Source organism: Orbicella faveolata, unplaced genomic scaffold (assembly GCF_042242905.1).
Source record: "Orbicella faveolata isolate gen_17 unplaced genomic scaffold, um_ofav_v1 contig_47, whole genome shotgun sequence".
Taxonomy (NCBI): domain Eukaryota; kingdom Metazoa; phylum Cnidaria; class Anthozoa; order Scleractinia; family Merulinidae; genus Orbicella; species Orbicella faveolata.
This window is the reverse complement of record NW_028301577.1, coordinates 15,150,244-15,170,036: the sequence shown is the minus strand read 5'-3', so window position 1 is coordinate 15,170,036 and position 19,793 is coordinate 15,150,244. Positions and strand designations below refer to the sequence as shown.

At 39.5% G+C, this 19,793-nt stretch overlaps 1 protein-coding gene and 2 pseudogenes across 2 annotated transcripts in view; 2 read left to right on the top strand and 1 right to left on the bottom strand.

The window, feature by feature from the left end:
• The window catches only part of LOC110065443 (uncharacterized), a 425,702-nt gene that overhangs the window by 56,888 nt on the left and 349,021 nt on the right, over positions 1-19,793 (top strand). The window contains exon 6 of the mRNA XM_089279275.1: positions 8,596-8,681. Coding sequence (XP_089135401.1) covers positions 8,596-8,681 — 86 coding nt within the window. The remainder of the gene's footprint in view (positions 1-8,595; positions 8,682-19,793) is intronic.
• LOC149097298 (uncharacterized) lies at positions 5,959-8,167 on the top strand (annotated as a pseudogene).
• LOC149097297 (uncharacterized) lies at positions 10,035-18,497 on the bottom strand (annotated as a pseudogene). The gene is made up of 6 exons (XR_016204226.1): positions 18,479-18,497; positions 17,277-17,330; positions 15,787-15,851; positions 13,729-13,781; positions 11,619-13,529; positions 10,035-11,259 (listed from the first exon to the last, which is right to left on the bottom strand). The product of XR_016204226.1 is annotated as an uncharacterized LOC149097297 (transcript).

Genomic DNA, 19,793 nt, shown 5'->3' with positions numbered 1-19,793 from the left:
TGCTCCTAGAAACAACTTTACTTTAATTTTACAGTTGTGTTCCATGATGATCTCCCAAGCAAAACCAAGAGCATGGCAAAACTGAATGTTTGGTCACGGGTGTGCCAATTGGTATGCAGCTTAAGTAAAGAAGAAAAACAAGAACAAGATGAAAACTAAATTGGTACAAAAACGGCCTAGTAGTGGTCGTATCATCACAGCGAGTTTGGACCAAAAATGCTTTGAAAGTTCCAAGCTTAATTCACTACCACAGGGTTCCCACGGCCTAAAAATCATAGACAGCACAAATTTTTTAGATTAGTATCTACAAAACATTTTTCCTATATCATTTTTTTTTCAAAAAGATCCACATTCATTACGAAATCCAAAAAAAATTGGTAGAAATTAATTTTTCAAATATTTCTTATAATTCACTGGAAGTGACGTCATAAAATCATACTGTTTGTTAATTCTTTACATTAACACACAATCATTTCTTAAATGACAACATTAACCTTACATGTTATTTGGCACTTTGGATCGAATTCCTGTGTCTGCAATGGGATTTCAATGCATTACCCGGGCTATTTCGGATCGGGTGCCTATTGCCCAATTCAAGGTCATGTGACAGCCTTAAGCTACCAGTACAAACTTGCTATCATATATTTTTGGATTCTACTCATGATAAGCTTTAATTTGATATATGATAGCCTTTGCCACCTCAGGTGGTGCTGAATGTCGTCTTGGCCCATGGACTAATTACAACTCCACAAACTGTTAGCTGTGAAACTCACCTGGGTTATTTCATTAGCAACACACAATTTTTTGTGCCAACCCCAGTCTCTGCACGGCCTTGCATTGTTTTCTGCCACGGTGACCGTTCGTGACCAGGAATCATCCGTTATGAATGAAAGGCTAATGAAGAATTTAAGCTAGGAATTAGTGGTTCCGTGGCAGATATACCATGCTCAAGAAGACCAGTAAAGCTGTCTACAGATGCAAAAGCATTTATAGATCAGCAGATGTCCAAAAATGGTGAGATAAAAAGCCACTAGATCCAGAAGTTGGCAAAACATGGAATTATCGTGAGTTCGTCCTTCATGAAAAGCTCTCTCCACTGGAAAAGCAAACTCGTAATAAATTTTTGAAATGAATCATTGTTGCACTACTGTGAAGGAGGTCTTCCAGAATTGTTTTTCCCTGTAAGTTTTAGAGTCCCAAAGAATACTGCATAGGCAACAAAAATGGAGCGAAGTACACTTAGTATCTTAATAACAAGTAACCACGAGGGGGCTGGGATCGAATAAACAGCAGCTGTCTGGTTTCGCGAGCGTTCAAATAGACAACATTCTAGTTCTCTACAAAAGTAAAGAACCTAAAAACTTTTATGTTCAAAGGAGGCTTCGATAACCCTTGTTTATGAAGTTTAGGCTGTATTGGTGAATGGTATGTATTGCTGCCACTTTGCAAAACATGGGTATAGTTGATTGAAACACATGGTGTATCCAGCTAAAGAAAGGTGTGTTTAGATTGAAAGTTCCTCACAAGTTGTTTGTGGCTGTTTGCTATAGTGGCTTAATACCCAGAACTGGAGATGTTTTTGCTTTTGTTTTTGGAAAAAAAACTGAACTCGCTGTCTTCATAATATGGTAAGTACATTCTAATTCTCTACATATGAAACTGAACTCAAGAGAAGGAACCTGCTTGAAAACCTTTCGCAAATTTTAGGCATTTGACTGTATGTTATCCTTTTACAGGGCTGTCAATAAGATTTGAAGTAGGCGGATATATTTTGAAAGTGGACAGCTACGGGGGCTGGACGCCCCCCCATAGGCAAGGGGTCTGGGGGCTGCTGAGGCCTCCAGCGGGGTACAGGCGCAGAGCCCCATTGAGGGTCAAGGGGGCAAAGCCCCTGGAAGCAAAATGAATTTAACGTTTTGACATTGCCAAAAATTGCCTTTCCTCAGAGACTTAAAAGAACAGTACTATTAATGATTAAAACTGTTGGAGTGATCTGTGCTCATACAGTATTGTGCAAAAGTAACGCAAGCGAATTTCGACGAATTTCCTGGCTTTTCTTGGCTTTTCGAAGAAATTTCGCTTCAAACGAAATTTCCGCGACTTTTCCGCGAACTTTCAAGGCACCTATTGTTCTACTCCTCCTGAACTTTCGAACGATAATTTGCCATGGACGCTAACGAGTCACGAAATTTCGAGGGAAAGTTCGCTCTTTTCGATCGTTAGCTGCAAACTGTCACAGGAAAATTTGCTCTGGTTGTTAAGCGTTCTGATACAAACTGAGCGAAATACAGCTACAGAATGTGATTTGTTGTATAAAGAGACGTAGAGAACATCTAAAATTAGGTTCATAAACTCAATCAACTACTCTATCGATCTTACCTGTTGAATGTTTGATTGTTAATGTATCCTAACAGCTAGAAGCGTCAGAGTTTCAGTACAAACTTGCAGTTTCAACTACATGAGCACTCCAGGCAAGTAAAACTTGCACAGAGTGCCATTTGTTAGTGTAAACCCCTTCACGTTACAAAACATGACATTTCTTGGTGGGATTCCAGTCTCCGCACGAGCAAGCGTGACCTGCATTGTTTGCAGCCATGGCAACGCTTAGTAAACCACTTTCTCAATCATTTGCTTCTTAGCACTTTAGTGATAATCATGCCGAAAATTTCAAGCTATGCGAGAACTCAAATCGAGCGCCTCCATCCAGCTGGAATATTGAAAAACTTGAAAGGTGAAGGCTTAGTTGTGAGCCTTTCAGGCATCACTCGCATGATCAAGAAGCTGCGTCTTACCGGCTCCGTGGCAAATTTACCTTGCTCGCGAAGACCAAAAAGCTGTCTATAGAAGCACGAGCCTTCATAGATCAGCAGAATGATGAGATGACGAGCACCAAGATCCAAAAGAAGCTGGCAAAACATTGAATCTCCGTGAGTTCATCCACAGTATGGAGATCGTGAAAGCAGCAAGGCTGGACTCTGCAGCTGACTGCCTATTGCCAGCTGATTCGTGATGCCAACAAAGTCAAGCGGCTGGAGTTCGCACAACGCGTTTTGGAGAGTGGTGACACTCCACAACGTGATTTTTAGTGATGAGTGCTCGATTTCCCTTCAGTCGTATTGTCGTACATGCTTCAGGATGGCGGACGAACCTACTAAGCGAAAGCCGAAACTGAAGCATCCTCTCAAAGTTCATGTCTGGGGGGGAATTAGCTGCCATGGTGCCACTAAGATTTGCATCTTTGATGGCATCATGGATGCTGATCTCTTCTGCAATGTACTAGAGACGACGCTCGTCCCATTTGTCAGAAACAAACTTCCTGACCACCGGCTCATGCAAGATAACGATCCCAAACACACGTCCAGGCGAGCACAAGCCTTCTTTGAGACGGAAAGCATTAACTGGTGGCGTACCCCTTCGGAAAGTCCTGACCTCAACCTGATCGAAGACTTGTGGCATGAACTTAAGTTCTACTTGGAATCTAAAGTCAAGCCACGCAACAAGCAAGAGCTGGGAGATGCATAAAGAAGTTCTGGGAGAGGAAAGTCACGCCGGAGAAGTGTGCAAAAGATATGGATTTAGATTGGAAATGTATTTGAATATACTTGTTATTATCGTATCGTTATGTTTCAAAAGATGCTGCGACAGTAGACATTTTAGAAAAATGACCTGTTAAACATACAATGTAAATAGAGTAAATGAAGGAATGAAAAGAACGAATAGTTTACCTTTGTCTCCTGTTCTTATTTCTTGCGCGACCTTACAGGGAAAACTGTTGACTACAAGTCCTGCATAACACTAAGCGTAACACTGTAGTGCTAAATTCGTACTTAGGCCATTTCGCGCACAGCAAAAATGTTTTTTGGTTTACATATAACATTGACAAGGGAGGCAACTCTTTGCCCAAACATTTTGAACGCAATCTGAATATTGGCTCGAATCTCTAAATTTCTTTGCTTCCACGAAATCAAACACACAAAACGAAGTCAAAATATTTTTCTATAACTTGGCCGAATTTGTTTTCGAATACTTACATGACAGTCGGAGAATTTTAGCATCTTTAGCACAGTTTTTTCTGAGATCGCTTTTCGCAACATGATTGTACCGTTGAACCAGTGCTAATTGCGTCATCTAGCGTGCGCTCAAGCTCCCCTCCCTCTTCCACACATGCTTTTTTGACTAGACAAATCTTTACAAAATCCTTTCCCAGCTTCCTATATTAAACACAGAATTCAGGTTTCTTCAGATCAGGCGACTTCGAACTCACGAGAAAAACTGCGAACTGGGGGAGGGGTTTGTGAAGATTTGTCTTTCTCACGCTACTTCCAGCGTAAATGACGTAATGTGCATTTGAAAGTCAGCCAAATGCATGGGGCTGGGACCAAAAAACAACGTACGCAATTTACACGAGCGTTTGACAGCCAAGAAATCATGGTTATTGAAGCTTTCAGTGCGTTAAACAAACTCGTGTTTATCGAAATATCGGAGTAGTGAAGTTAATCTGTGAAAACGAAAGAACCATTTCTGATACTCTCTCGGACAAAAACATGTGCACTGATTTGAAGTGCCCCGGGGAAGTTCCTGGTTTGAGAGAAAAACAGGGATAATTTTCTACAAAGTTAATATCTGACAGCTACACTGATCAAAATGGGCTTATATTTTGTCTCTTCTGGAATGAAACTACATTCAAAGTCTTCACTCGCGGTAAGTTTTACTTGTAATTCTCATTCTTTGTGTTCGTGACTGAACTCCAGTTAGGGAGTGCGTTGAAAACCTTTTGTATATTTCGTGAACGTTATATGACGGGTAGATCGAATAGATCATATGAAGAATTGTTGTGTCTTTCTAATGCGAAATTTCGTGCACCAATTTAGTGAAACGATGCCTGTCATCGTGAAATTTTGTTTTGTACCGAAAATTCGACGAAATAGCGTTCTTTGTTCAAGGGAAATTTCGCTCAAAAGGCCTCGAATTGTCACTCGAACTTTCGTGCGCACTTTCCTGGAAAGTTTGCGTGAACAAAGAACGAAATTCATGCATTTTGCTTGCGTTACTTTTGCACGATACTGTAGTTCTTTAAAAACGTTTAAAACAGATCTAAAAAGTAAAATTGTCTCTAAATTTTCGACCGCCTTTTGCGGTCTTCAGATTGATGATTTTGCACTATTCACAGAATTTTAACAGGCTGGGACGTTATTGTTCGTTGCCCCCTAGGGAGGCAACCAGTGACGTGTAAACCCTTGGGAAGGGTGCTCTTTCATTTACGGAGTTTTTGTCTAAGAAAGAGTGCAAGGATTCCAGAAACAGTCTTTTGTTCTTGCCGCTCACACCTGTTTAAAGACAATTTAGAGACAATTTTACTTTTTAGATCTGTTTTAAACGTTTTTAAAGAACTATTAATGATTAGTCAGTTGTTTTATATATTTATTCTCAGTAAGTTTTGAAGTAGATGGCTGATAAAAAATAGTAGGCACCCCCCACCCCTTGTCCCTGAGAGATTTTTGAAATCTAGAGTCTCACAAATGCCATTTCCAGCATTTTCATGAAAGAAAACTAATGGAATGTTCCTGTTTTGACAAGAAACCGGAAATTACTAATAGCTGTGAAGTGCCCGGATATTCTGCAGTTAAACTTCAACTAAACCCAGAGTAGTTCTACTAACTTGCAGCAAACAATGACTTCTGTTTTTTCCTGCAGTGCTACTGGGCAAAGGTCATTCTGGTTCAATGACTCTCTTGAAATGCTAATTAATCGTATCAAGTTGTCTTGTGCCCAAAAAACCACACTTTTAGCAAACCTTGTGGTTGAAGTTTTAAAATGTTAAACACTTACCTTTGGGTGTCTTAGAAAGAATGGTGATAAAATTATCCAGCAAACCTTGTCTTCGCTTTGCAGCCATATTATAAATGCATGTGGCTTTTCAGTCACATGCAATGTCACACTGAAATGTTATGTGACAGCAGAGAGGAGTCCTGGTAACTACTTGGTATGCAGCATGGACTCTATGATATATTGAGAAACCTACTTTGTCATTACTTTTCGTGGAAGAAAAGCCTGCAATTCGGAAATAAGGTGCTTTACTTTTCACATTTCTACCAAGGAAATGAATATGTGGTCAGACTTGTTCGGTATCTAAACTTTCGGTGTCATTTCGTTAGTGAAGTAGTTGGCAATTTTCGTAAGAGTAGCTGGCGATATTCGCCGGCTGCCGGCTACTTATGACAGCCTTGCTTTTATACGGCAGTTGATGACTGCATACTGTGTTCTCTGGCATGAATTAACAAACAAATACATGAATCCAAATTTATCTTGTGTAAGTTACATGACAGTTTTTTGTCAGTATATCGATTAGTTGTGAAAAGTTGCGAAAATTGCATAAACGCTGGCGAACTGCAGTTAAGTGTCTTGCAAAATTTTCGTTAACTTATCAAAAATTCAAAGAAATATTGTCCCTTGTTATGGCAAATTATCGCTTTACAGGCCGCGAAATTTCAATGGAACATTCGAGCGAACTTTCATCAAAAAATCACAGGAGCAAAGAATGAAATGCACGCATTTTGCTTGCATTACTTTTGCACAATACTGTATTATCATCGTGAAATACAGGCGAAGCTATAACAATGGCCATCTGCCCAATCATTGTTTATATTATTACTGTTCTTACTTAATGCACACTCTCATGCACAATGTGGTGTGTGAATTTGCGTGCACAGTAAGGATGCGCAGAAACAATTAGTACAAACGTCCTTAAACAGGGATACAGCAACTTGGAAATCCTGGAATTTTTAAAACCTTCAGGGAATAACGATAAGTGTGTCAACGCTGAAAAGACAACTTCAAACCTTAGGCTTGTCATGACATCCCCCTAATATACCTCCTGATGAGCTAAAGCGCATCATAGAGAGAGAGTTCGGTGGTAGTGGCTGCTTCATTGGCTACTGCAGGTTATGGGCCAGACTGAGAAGGAAAGGATATATGGTAAAGAGAATAACAGTCATGAAACTTTTTAGAGAGCTTGATCCAGAGGGAGTTGAGGGCAGAAAAAAGGAAGAGACTTCGCCCGAAGAATACACCATGCAAAAGCGCCCAACTTTGTCTGGCACATCAATTGCTATGACAAACTGGAAGCTCATGGATTCTGTGTGCATGGAGCCATCAATGGATTTTCAAGGTGGCTAATTTGGCTTGAGGTTGGTCCCACAAATAACAACCCTGGAGTTATCACTAAATTTTATCTTGATGCTATGAAACAAGTTGGTGGTTTACCGGGAAAAGTGGGATCAGATGACGGAACTGAGAACAGCATGGCTGCTGCAGTACATACATCTATCAGGTTAAGCCACAGTGATGAAGATGTGGGTCTTGGGTGTTTTCTCACTGGCAGGTCCACAGCAAATCAGAGAATTGAAGCCTCTTGGTCACGTTTAGCTAAGGATGCTCCTGGTTGGTGGATTAATTTTTTTAAAGATCTGCATGACTTGTTTCTATTTATTGACTCAGATCCAGTTCATGTTGACTGCCTTCAATTTTGCTTTGTGCCTTTTCTAAGGAATGAGCTATATCAAGTGGCAGAATTGTGGAATCAACACAGAATATCATCAAGCAAATTTAGAAACAGCAGTGGTCCTTGGGGATGACCTGATTGCATGTTTTTTCTTCGTCACCTTTACAATACAGATGACTACAAAATGGGTGTAGATGAGGATGTCATTCAGGAGTTCTATGATCACTCCACAATGTACCCACTTGACTACAGTGACGATTTCAAGGAATTTGCTTTCACTGCTATGAATGGACATAACCTTCCATAGCCACAGGATGTTAGCTCTGCTCTTGATCTCTACATGAAACTCCTTAAAGAGGTGGAAAAGTTAACATAATTTTTCTCAAAGTATATCCTTTGAACGTGTTCTTCCACAGTTTTGTAACCAGGAACCAAAGCTACTGCCATAAATATTCCAAATTGTACCTTTATGTTTAACTTGTCAATAAGCAATATTCAAAACGGAGGGTAGGTGCCAATTGACAGCAAAGCAGGCAATGAGCAAGTGTGGGCAAAATGCAAATAAAGGGGGTAACCATGGCACCCCCTTCAAGCAAGGCAAATGCTAACCAGCGGGAGAGCAATGGGCAACAGCCCAGCAATTAACGCTCCCTGTTGACAAAGAAAGCAGGCACAAAACAAAAAACAAGAACCCAAAAAACCAGGCTGCCAAGCAATAAGCAAATACGCTAATGGAAGCAAGAGGCAAAAATTAGCAGATGCAACTAAATTAAATGACACGCACCAAACTATTCCACCAATGATTTGGCTGTGTGAGTTATAAGATCAGGTGCACTAGACATCCTCCCACACAATGGGATGACAGTAAGCGATGATGTCATTATGTTATCGCTTAACAATCAGAAAAAGAACTCAACCTGATGTGTAAAACTGATAAGAAAACTAGAAATTATATTATTTAAATTTAATTTTAATTTAATGGCCAAAACAAAAGCTGTACATAGTCGACTGTATCCTAGAAATGCAGATGTGACCATAGTGATATATATTTTCAGCATATATTTATTGTATATTATGTTTATTTCCTATGAAAGGCAAGGATAAATTGGTTTCAATTGTTCCAGTGCTGCTTCATGACATCATTGTGAATGTGGAAAGAGGCATTCCTTTGAGAATTGAGGTAAAATATCATATTGCCACTAGTATATGTGACCCTCCATGCGAAAACACGTCTTATGAAACATGGCAATTTGGGTGAAACCGGGTTTCAAAAGGGTTTCCAAAGGGTTTCAAACTCAAAAAACCGGGTTTCCAAAGTGTTTCTAAAGAGTTTTCAAAGGGTTTCTAAAGAGTTTCAAAGGGTTTCCAAAGGGTTTCCAAGGGGTTTCTAATGAGTTTCCAAAGCGTTTCCAAAGGGTTTGAAACTCCTTGAAACCTCTTGAAACTGGGTTTTTAAAGGCTTTCCAAAGGGATTTTGAAAGCATTAGCAACGGGTTTCAAAAGAGTTACCAAAGGGTTTTTTATTGTTTTTAAGGCAATCCAAACGGGTTTCCTATCCTATGAAAGTTTGAAACCCCTTGACGAAACATTGCATGTAACATAGTGTGATAGAGCATCTTGAGTATTAGATTATACCTGCAACGTGTTCTTTGATTAATTTTCATTGTTAATTGTTTCCCAGTTAGCATGGGCTTAAAAACTTTTCTGTTTTAAAAAAACGTACTGAGATTGACACAATGAAGTGTTCACTCCTGCAAAAACCTTTCATGGAGTATCCACGGCCGTTGACCACGAGCACATCGCGTCACAATTAATTTATGGCAACAAGATGTTTTGTACCATGCTGTTTTGATGTTCACTGAAACACTCCTCTGTCAAACTGACGAAACTGCTTCTTAGATGTGTAAGTACTAAAACGAGGAACCACCCAAAACGACCCAAAATGACCCAAAACGACCCACAACCATCCACAACGACCCACAACCATCCACAACGAACCCAAAATGATCCAAAATGACCCACAGCGAACCAAAATATTCCAAAACGACCAAAAATGCCTCTGATAGTTAACACTGTCTTGTTTGACTAAACTCATCCCCAGGGCTCCCCGATGTTGATATCGATTTCGAAACATTTTGTGACAAGTTTGCCATGTTTAAATGCTGAATGAGCAAAAGTAAATCGATATTAAGTCGAAACATCATCGGATCTTCCTCGTCAATCTTCGGCAATCTTCGGAAATTTTCGAAAAAATTCGGAAAATGTTCGGAGACATTCGTACGACCTTCGGACAACATTTTGCAAATCTTTTGAAATCTTCGGAAAATCTTCAAAAACATCGTAATTAGTAGGTTTTTGTTATAATAAACAGAATATTACATGGTTGCTTGGAGATATGAAATTTATCTCTGCTAAAGACTTCATATCTTGGTGCTGAAGGAGTTCTTTTTAAAGGGGCTGACGTTGACGATCCTGACTGCAAGCAGGCCCTCGACATTTCGTAACATAATATTAAATTAAATATGAGACATACTCATCCTTCTAATTTACTTTATTGATTTACCGAACAAGTGCCTATTCCTACTTAAAAATATATTTCTCTGAATGCATTTCGTTCTTGAGGAGAATGTGCTTAATGTAATTACCTAAACCAGGATGACTAAAACAGGTGGAGCTCACTGACTTCGACACTGTTAAGGCACAAGTGTCTCTCCCTTTACATCAAAAACTCATCAAGACCCACAGTTCTTAACGATAACCTATCTCTGAATATATTTCCTTATCGAAGAGAAAGTGCTTAATGTAATTACCAAAACAGGTGAAGCTCACTGACTTCGTCACTGTTAAGGCACAAGTGTCTCTCCCTTTACATCAAAAATTTATCAAGACCCACAATTATAAAACGATAACCTAACATATATTTGAATTCATTTCCTTATCGAATAGAAAGTGCTTAATGTAATTACCAAAACAGGTGAAGCTCACTGACTTCGACACTGTTAAGGCACTAGTGTCTCTCCCTTTATATCGAAAACTTTTCAAGACCCACAATTATAAAACAATAACCTGACATATCTCTGAATGTATTTCCTTATCGAATAGAAAGTGCTTAATGTAATTACCAAAACAGGTGAAGCTCACTGACTTTGACACTGTGAAGGCACAAGTGTCTCTCCCTTTACATATAAAAAACTATAACAAAACAAGAACAACTACTATAAAAAGATTTCCTAACATATCTCTGAATGCATTTCAATGTTGAGGCGACATAGCGTAATATAATTACCAAAACAGGTGATGCTCACTGACTTCGACACTGTTAAGGCACGAGTTAATGTTATCATGTTCGAAAATACCACACTAAGTTACTTTTCATCATGTTCAACTTGTAACCCTTTCGCTACAAAGCTGTTGTGGCTCCCTTCAGGTAAGAATGTAAGTGTTCTTGCTGGCACGGTTATGGCAGAGAATGAGAAACGCTGATCAAACTGTTTGAGACACTTTGTGAGATAATGGAGATACACATTCCCCGCGTATTTCACAACCTCTCCTGTCTTCTTGTCCGTCTGTTCACGAATTCCAACCGTCTTGACCAACACGATGTCAGCCTGGTGAGATGCAACCCTGCACTGTTCACACCTTTGCACGTTTTTTGGACAAAGTTTATGGTCATTTCTACAAACTAGCTCGTACTGCTGCCCAGAAATTCTGTCTGGATCCAGTAATTGCAGGTTTGAAGCGTCCTTCTTTGGTTTTACCTAAACAATGAAACACAAAGAAAAACAAAAATAAAAGACATTGAGAGCATCAATAATGGAATGAGTTACCTTAGCTCCACAATATAACTGTTGCAATATTTCAATAAATGGTATGTGACTGTAGTTATTAAAATTTCGCTTTTATTTTATTAATCAAGTTGATAAAACAAAACACGGTCAACTGAGACACATTGATGTTTTCTCCAGTTTCAACAACCTGTAAAACTCGGAATTTGGTCAGTTTTCACAGAATCACACTTTAACTTGACAGCGTTACTAACTTTATGATTGCTTTCTATCTAAAGGGGTACTATCAATAGCATTACGTTTTTATGTCTATGTCGTATCTAAATATTTACCGTCCATTCGGCTTCTTTGCCAACTTTAGAGATGACCAACGGTGAAACAGCTACCTTCTTGCAAGCTGGGGGTGAAATGTGGTCCGTAAATAATTCCGGTTCAGGTAAATGCGTTCTTCTTTTCATTGCATTTGGAGTCGCTTTCAGACCAGCAGACTTCGCCTTGACGTAGGTGTCATACGAGCGTGGTACAAAGGCTCTGAAAGCTTCCAGATGTTGAGCCTGCCTTGCTGGGCCCCATCTGTTCCACGTTACGGGATCTACTTGAAAACGGTCATATCCGGCAGCAAGATGGTACTTTCCGAGACCTTGTATAGCCCTCTCTTGTTCCAAGTAGAGGTCCTCTGCCCACGTGAGCAGTTGGGAAGTAACGGCTGCCACCTCTTTAGGGACATCCTCTTCGGCCATTCTCTTCTTTTGAAGCTTGTGCTTTAATTCGAGCCCATTTGTGTAAAATCTGCCTTCAATGCTCAGACTTTCCCTTGCTGAGAGAACGAGGCAATCTTTGAACAGCTTCAATCGGCTGCTGTTGAACCAATGATGGAAACCAGGGGCTATTTCTTTTCCACACAGGCTTTAAACTTTCCAGTTTAGCGTCAAAATCGCATTCGTCCTCAGCGTCTGCTAAACCATTCTGTAGAAGAACATCATCTTGCGTTCCGTATATATCAGCCATCACCCTCGACTGAGACTGTTGGTTACACCCAAGAGATTTGAGCTTTTGGAGATCGTGCTCTTGCATGTGCTGAGTGCACCAAAGCTTCTTGGCATCTGTAAAAATGTCACATAGTCCTTGTGATAGTGCTTTATCTAAGTCATGGCCAATCTTTTTAATTCTGAGCAGCTCTGGCTTCTTAATCACAAGCTCGCCAGCAAATCTTCGATAACATTTCCTGGTTTTGCGAAAGTGCCAAAAGCTGGGCCCAGGGAACTCTGGGTTTTTACCATTCAAATTAGTGAGGGCTTCATTTGTGTAAGTCGTGTCAGTGAGCCACAGCCCTTCGACAAGTTCGAATGTTGTGTCCACATGGAGTATCGCATTGCCATTTACGCAGAAGCGGTGTAAGTCAGTGATCATGTTGGGGAGACTATTGAAAGCAATGTAACTTTCTTTCGTGAATGTTACACTTTGGAGGAGAGAAACGGTTTGTAGGCAGGAAATCATCTCCTCTGCTTAACTTTTGAATTTTTTCTTGCCACTGGAACAAGTTGAAGTTTCTTTTGCCTTTAACGATAGTTTTCTGTTGTCAACTAACTTGGGACCAGATATAACTTTGCTAACCGTACCAGCTCCCTTTCTGGCAATGGAATTATAAACTTGCTCCGTCGATAATCCCTTTTCTAGCATATTATCGACCTTGGCGAAAAGACGGATCCTTCCTGTAGTATTGACTACTGGTGGGTTTGGTGGCATTTCCGTGCCGAGGAAGCTTAAAGTGTTGTTCCACCCCATCTGCCCATTTATACATTACAACATAAAAGGGCCTTGGTTCTTTTTCTGTATAAGCTTTAACTGTGGTAGTCGATCGAGAGAAATCAGGATTGTGCGTACTTGTGTGGTACTCCCGTCTAAGCTCGTATATTTCGTCTTCTGGAACGTTTTGTCTCTTGTATCCTTTCGAAGTTCTGATGTTGACGTACCATTCGCCATTTTCATCCTTGTGGGATGTGCGCGACCCCTCCGCGTTGTACATATAGAACTTTGTAGCGGAGCTTTTGGAGATATATGACCCATTGTCATCTGCTTTGGCAGATGATATCGGAATCTCTCTCATATCCAGTGTGAACATCTTGTTCTCTCGTATTCCGGAAGGCTTCTGTTTGAGGTTGAAGTCTTCGGGATTTTGTAGCAGGATATTAAGAATGCTTTGGTGATCTCCTTCCAGATTTTCTATAGTTTCCTTTTTCTCCCTGTGGAAAGATATTAATCTATATTAATGTATCGAATATTGATCGATATTAATGTAGCTGTCAAATTCTCTGTTCGACGTAAAAGCGTTTTTTAAGGGTAATTTCTTTAAAGACATATGATGCAGAAGTAACAATGATAAAATGAATACTGAAAAGAAACTATAAACTACATGCAAGTTGTATTGATGTTGTCACTCACCCAGAACAAGATGAGAGAATACTCTCCGGTCTACTTTTGGGCTCTTGACAATCCTAAGACAAGATATAACAGAATAATGTTTCTCTTAAGGAATCATGTTTTCAGCAAGTATACAGAACAAACGAGTCTGGGATAGGGTAGGGATAGGGGTAGGAATGGAGATTTTTGGTGTCTAGTCTTACAGGGATGCAAAATAGAAAACGGGAAGCGGAGGGGTCCCAGCGGCACACCAGAAACCGAACACGTATATAAAAAAAACCTCTTACTTCCTGGGAAATGTCAAATGACTATTTTTTTCCTCGTGAATCGTGATTTCCATAGTAGCCGTGAACCGTGATTTTCTAAAACACTTTCTCTTATTTTCCGTGAAATGTCAATATGATATTTTTCGTGAATTGTGAAAGGGCCGTTTTATTTTCAGTGAAACGTGATCTATACCCCCCGTTTACCACCCTCTCAAAATTTTCCTGTTAAGTGTAATGACAGTTTGCGCCTTGAAAAGCGAATTCTTAATTTTCAAAATAACATTGAGAACCACATGCATTAAATAGCGCAGTCTTCCGAGGCTTCTCTTGAGCTTTCAAACTATTTGACTTGTTCCGCCTGCAAGAGATTAAATTTAATTTGCATATTGTAGCCGCGAAAAGTGATGGGTGTGAAGTTAATTTGACAGCCCGCCTGCTTATCGCTTGTTCAAATAATTCCTCAAATGACTGGATACGCATGTGAATTTCACAATAAATTGACATGACCCTAGCAAACTGTTTCCCGGTCAGTGCTTCCTCAAAATCGAAAGAAACAGTCTGTATCTTGTGCGTGGAAGGTGTTTCGAACCCGAGTTATCGCCGAAAGCTTTTATTAAAACGGGCCTCACCAAGTCGCCAGCTTGCGTGAACTGAGAATTTTTCGTTGGTGCGAGGCTGGACAGAGAAAGCTGATTGACTAAATTGTCTGTGAAAACTGTGCTCGTCGAATTTACTTGAAGCCAAGCTTTGTTAGACCCGCGTTTATAGCTTCTCTTACATCTCAACCCATTGCGGTCCCTCGCCGACCAGAAAACTGGTCGGTAAAAAATGGTGTGCTGCAAGCGAGAAAAGTCCGTTTTCTGCCAGATTACCTAACTACCGGAAACGGGCTTTCTAAACCCTGTTTGTTCTTATTTCAGATCACAGCACGATAACGCCCTCTGGTTGCTGTTTCGTAAAGTGGACTCAATTTTTTAACGAAAAAAAACTGTTTCCCTCAGCAGTACTTAGAATTTTGGCTATAATTTCCGTTACGCTCAGATCAGAAAGATAACTCTCATTGAGCAGAGGTCCCATTTAGCACCTATGTTTACCACACAAATTCTGCGCGACATGTGCGACCTTTGTGTCATGAGTAGACATGTGGTCAAGGAAACCGTACTGGTGTTCTGCCCCAAAGCAGGCCATATCTTCCATGCCAAGTGACTTAAATGGGAATTGGTAAAAAAACTCCAGTCAAAAAATTTAAATGGAAAAAAATTAAATCAAACCTGAAACACCGGGATCATTTATCATCCATCATTAGTTTCGCAATGGTGCAAAGACGCCTGGTGTGCAGACTTCTAAGGTCCAAATTAGTCAGCTTGTTTCTTAAGCTGATGAAATGTTGCTTTTAGAGCTCGGAGTTGCTGTTTGAAGTAATCATTGGTACAAACTGTACATGACACGGAATCGAGAACGAAGATATTTTGCAAATGTGCGCCCCCTCGACCCCCCTATGGCAGAATGCTGCGACATCATGGAAAAAGTGCGACCTTTGCCCTATTAAATTAAACTGTGGCACAACCAGATATTTAACGGTATAAAATTTGTCCCTTGCTAAAATGACCAGCCATACAAAATGGATAAAACGATTTCTGAGGTTTAGCTTCCAGTTGCTTATATCAAATAAACGTAACTTCATGGCTGGCTTTGAGTCGGTGAAAATCCATGCGTCTCCCACAGTGAAAATGGAAGCAATAGCACCTTCATATTCTTGCCCTTACAATCACACAAACAACATTTGAGAATTTCCCTACAAATGAAGTTTTACCTTATGAACAGCATCTCTTTCCTCCAGCTTTGGTGGCCTTGCTGACGATAGATACTGTGGAAGATCTGCAAATACATAAGGGAAGCATGTTTATTTATTGTAATTTGCAAAATTGTACTCTGTGAAATCTCTACTTTGCTAAGTGAAAAATCTGTACTTTGCGAAGTGAAAAATTTCATTAATGATTATAGTAAAGATTATAGTAAAGATTATAGTTCATCAACTACGCATGCATGCGTGGCAATGATTGGACCTGTATTTTCTCCCAAACTGTAATTGTAACGCAACATTTCGTCACGTGGAGTCACGTGGCTCTTCCCTTTGCCTCAGGAAGTCGTAAAGTCTGAAGTCTCCTCGGGGGACAAGGAGGAGGAGGAAACAGCAGATCACGTGAAAAAACAAATCACTGGTATGTCTTTGCAGACTCATTTTAAGACAAGGCATTTTCTCAACTAAAATACACTACACTACATTTTCATAGCGTGAATAATTGGAGATACACCCCTCCTCATGCTGACCACCACCCCCCCTCCTGCTTCGAGGCTCACGAAAAAAAATAAGTATAGGAATTCGCTCGACCTCAACAAAATTCCTCCTTGGTTCGTCTTCAGAATACTCCAGGTAAACATCCGAAACCTTCCTAAGTGTTCGGGCTGACATTGGAAAATCTTCGGAAAACTTCGGTTCAACTCCAAAAGTCTTTGAATTGACATCGGAAATTTTCGTTAGCGTTCGGATCAACTTCAAAATTCGTCAGAAGACTTCGGGTCAACTTCGGAAAGAAAAGTAAATAGCAATAGGTTCTCTTACGGAGTACTGCTCTCGTCCAATCAGAATCCAGTTATTTTGTTTTCCAGTTATTTTATTTTGTCGGGGAGCCCTGGAGATGAGTTTAGTCAACCAAGACAATCCAAGACAGTGTTTAAAAACTATCAAAGGCGTTTTTGGTCGTTTTGGAATATTTTGGCTCGTTGTGGGTCGTTTTGGATCGTTTTGGGTTCGTTGTGGATCGTTTTGGGCCGTTGTGGATAGTTGTGGGTTGTTTTGGGTGGTTCCGCGATTTAGTAGCTACATTCTTAGATGTTTAAATCTTCTTTGAAAATCGTTTTACATTAACTTGCCATTCGAATGACTTGCGTTTAATACTGTTCGTGACATTTTCGCATCCGTTATAGTAACCTTAGCGTCCGTTTAAATGGCAAGCAAAAATTGAATGGAAGTTACAAAGAAGTGTTATTGTTTGAATGGCCACAGAGCATATCTAGTACCAGGATGACTGACACGGAACAATAATTGATAAACAGCTAATAACAGCGAACTAAGAATTTTGTATGAATATTGAACTTTCAGTTTGACAACTGTTAGACCTGTAATTTGATAAGACCGACCTAAATTCAAGTAATCACTTGCTCGCCGTGCATTAGTTTGTTGCATTTGTCTGCTTTTTGTTTTTTAATTTTTTTTTCCTTGCGTTTTTCTCCTTTTCTTACCTTTTTGCTGCAGTGATTGACTTTCTACTGGGCTTACTTCCAGTTCAAAAAAGTCTGAGAAAGCATCATTGAGACGGACAATTTTTAGCCTGCAGTAGCCAAGTGTAGTCACAGGAAATTTTGCTCTGAGTTTTTCATTCAAATTTCTGAGCATTTTCATGTATATTTCAGGCTCCATTGAGCCATTCACTCTGATCAGTGTAGATGATGCTAATTTTGGTCAAAGCTGGTGACGTCAGAAGTGGAACAAAGGTCAAGGCTTGTCATGGGCGGTTACGGTCAGCACGGGAGTCAATGGGTTAATGAAGGGCCAAAATATTAAAAAATGTCAACAAAAAGAACTCAACCTGATGTTTAAAACTGATAGGAAAACAAGAAGTTATATTTATTTCTTTGCCACGCAACAAAATGCCTAGCAGAAACCAAGAAAGTTGAATAGGCAAAATGAGTTAATTATTGACAAAATAAAACCAGATACAACAGAATTTCTGTTCTTGTACTATAGCTGCTAATATTTGAGAAAACAGTAGAAAATGAAAGCGAAAGACACATATAAAAGCCAATTTGAAAATAAGATATCAAATAAGTTCTTCGCTGCATGACGAAATATTATAGTGCAGTGAAAGAAAGATGAAAGGTGTCAATGAAAAAGTTAATTTGACAAAAACAAGCCAATTATTTTGAGATCAATCGTATTTCAACTGTGTTAAAATCGTGGCCACTTTGTTCTTTTCTCGGCAGTTCTGTAGTAGCTGAATATCTGAACGAAGCGAATAAACTAAACAAACAAATCACGGAGGTCGCCTAATTTAAATATATGCAGAAATCAAGTGCAAGTTGCAAGTTACTGTTCACTTTTAAAACCTAAAATTCCCAAATACAGGGAACCAGTGGAAAGAAATGAAAAAGGAAGTTCCACAACAATAAATTTTCATTTAAGCTGAGGCAAAGAAACCTATTTAAAAGCAAAAAAGTGTTCAAAATTTTGCAGATGTGCTTAGCTTCATGTCAGCATATTCAAAGTAATTCTTCACGGTGAACTTGAGTTTTTGCAGACAACTTTTGCAGTCATTTTATCGGCCGTGGCGTTACCAATCATTCCAAAAGTTAATTCAACTTCAAAGTAATACTGTACATTACTATTTTTGTTTTCTAAAGTCTGGGAAGCTGCTTTAAATCTGCGATCAATCTTCAAAACTTACTTGAAAGTGTACCGATCATGTTTTTTGCAGTGGTTAAAGGAAGAAAAAAATTCTTCACTAGATTGGTTTGAGGACTCTGTACTTCTTGATCTTCCACTCTGAGGTCACCTAGACATTTATTTGTATCTTTCCTCTCTATTTTAAATCCCAAAGCAGTTATTTCTCCATGTTAGGAATGAAAACAAGACCTTCTGAAGTTTGTAGATTTGGCCTGCAACGTGCCATGAGTACAGTTTACCTAAACTTTTTGAGTGTATGATTTTAAGAAGAAAATCTGTCTTTCTACGACCCTTACACAAGGTTGGAAACTTAATTTTCAGACCACTCGCCCGAATGACCCTCAAAATGCACCCGCCTGGACCACTTTTCACTCGCCCAAAGTTAATGGTATGTCTTAACTCCCCAGCCTGGTTCTTTAACCATTTTAGTCATCTTTTATTTTTACTATTTAATAACCATTGAAATCTATTTCTTGTATTCCTTCGTATCTCGGGCAGCTTTCAGGGCTTTTTCGTTCTTTTTCTCTCGTTGACAATTTTAGAAACTCGGGAAATATATTTCCGTATTTTGGCCATGATCAGTTTATTACCGAGAGAAAACACATTGATCAGAGTGCTGGGAAAGTACTGGAAAACAATTTGCTCGCAACATTGTTGAGCATGTAGCAGACCAAGGATTATTACTTCAATGAAAAATTATATTTAAAGACCTTGAACCCCAAGAAAACACAATGGAGGCGCTTACTTTATATTTCAGTCAAATAGCCTTTTATTGATGAATCTTCATGAGATCCCTACAGTTTGCCGGTAAACATGTCTGTTCTTCTCAGGTGCGGTCCTTGGGTGCCATGTCTACCTGATCATGGATGGCACAATAGTGACCAGCAGTATCACTTTGTACATGTACATGCGTTATGTAATTATCACTAGGAGGAAGCCATATTTGTCTATTTACGAAGCCCAATGTTGCCTTACAGCACCAATTTATTAGACAATTCGGAAGATAAAACTTTGTAAAATAGAAATGGTAAGTTTATGTTCAGGGATTTTCTTGGCAAAATGGAATGTGAGAAACAGTGTTTATTGTGCAATTTAAATAATTTCTTGGCAACAAAAATTGTACTTGCCAAACGGGCGAGTGATTGATGATTTGCACTCGCCTGACACTTTTGATACTCGCCTGGGCAAGCGGGCGAGTGCTAATGTCCAACCCTGCCTATGGCAGTGTAAAAATTGTGCTCAAAACATCCATTGTGATTTGTGTATATGTCCTCAAGAACAATAGAACAATGAGAGAACCAAAAAGTCTTCAGAAA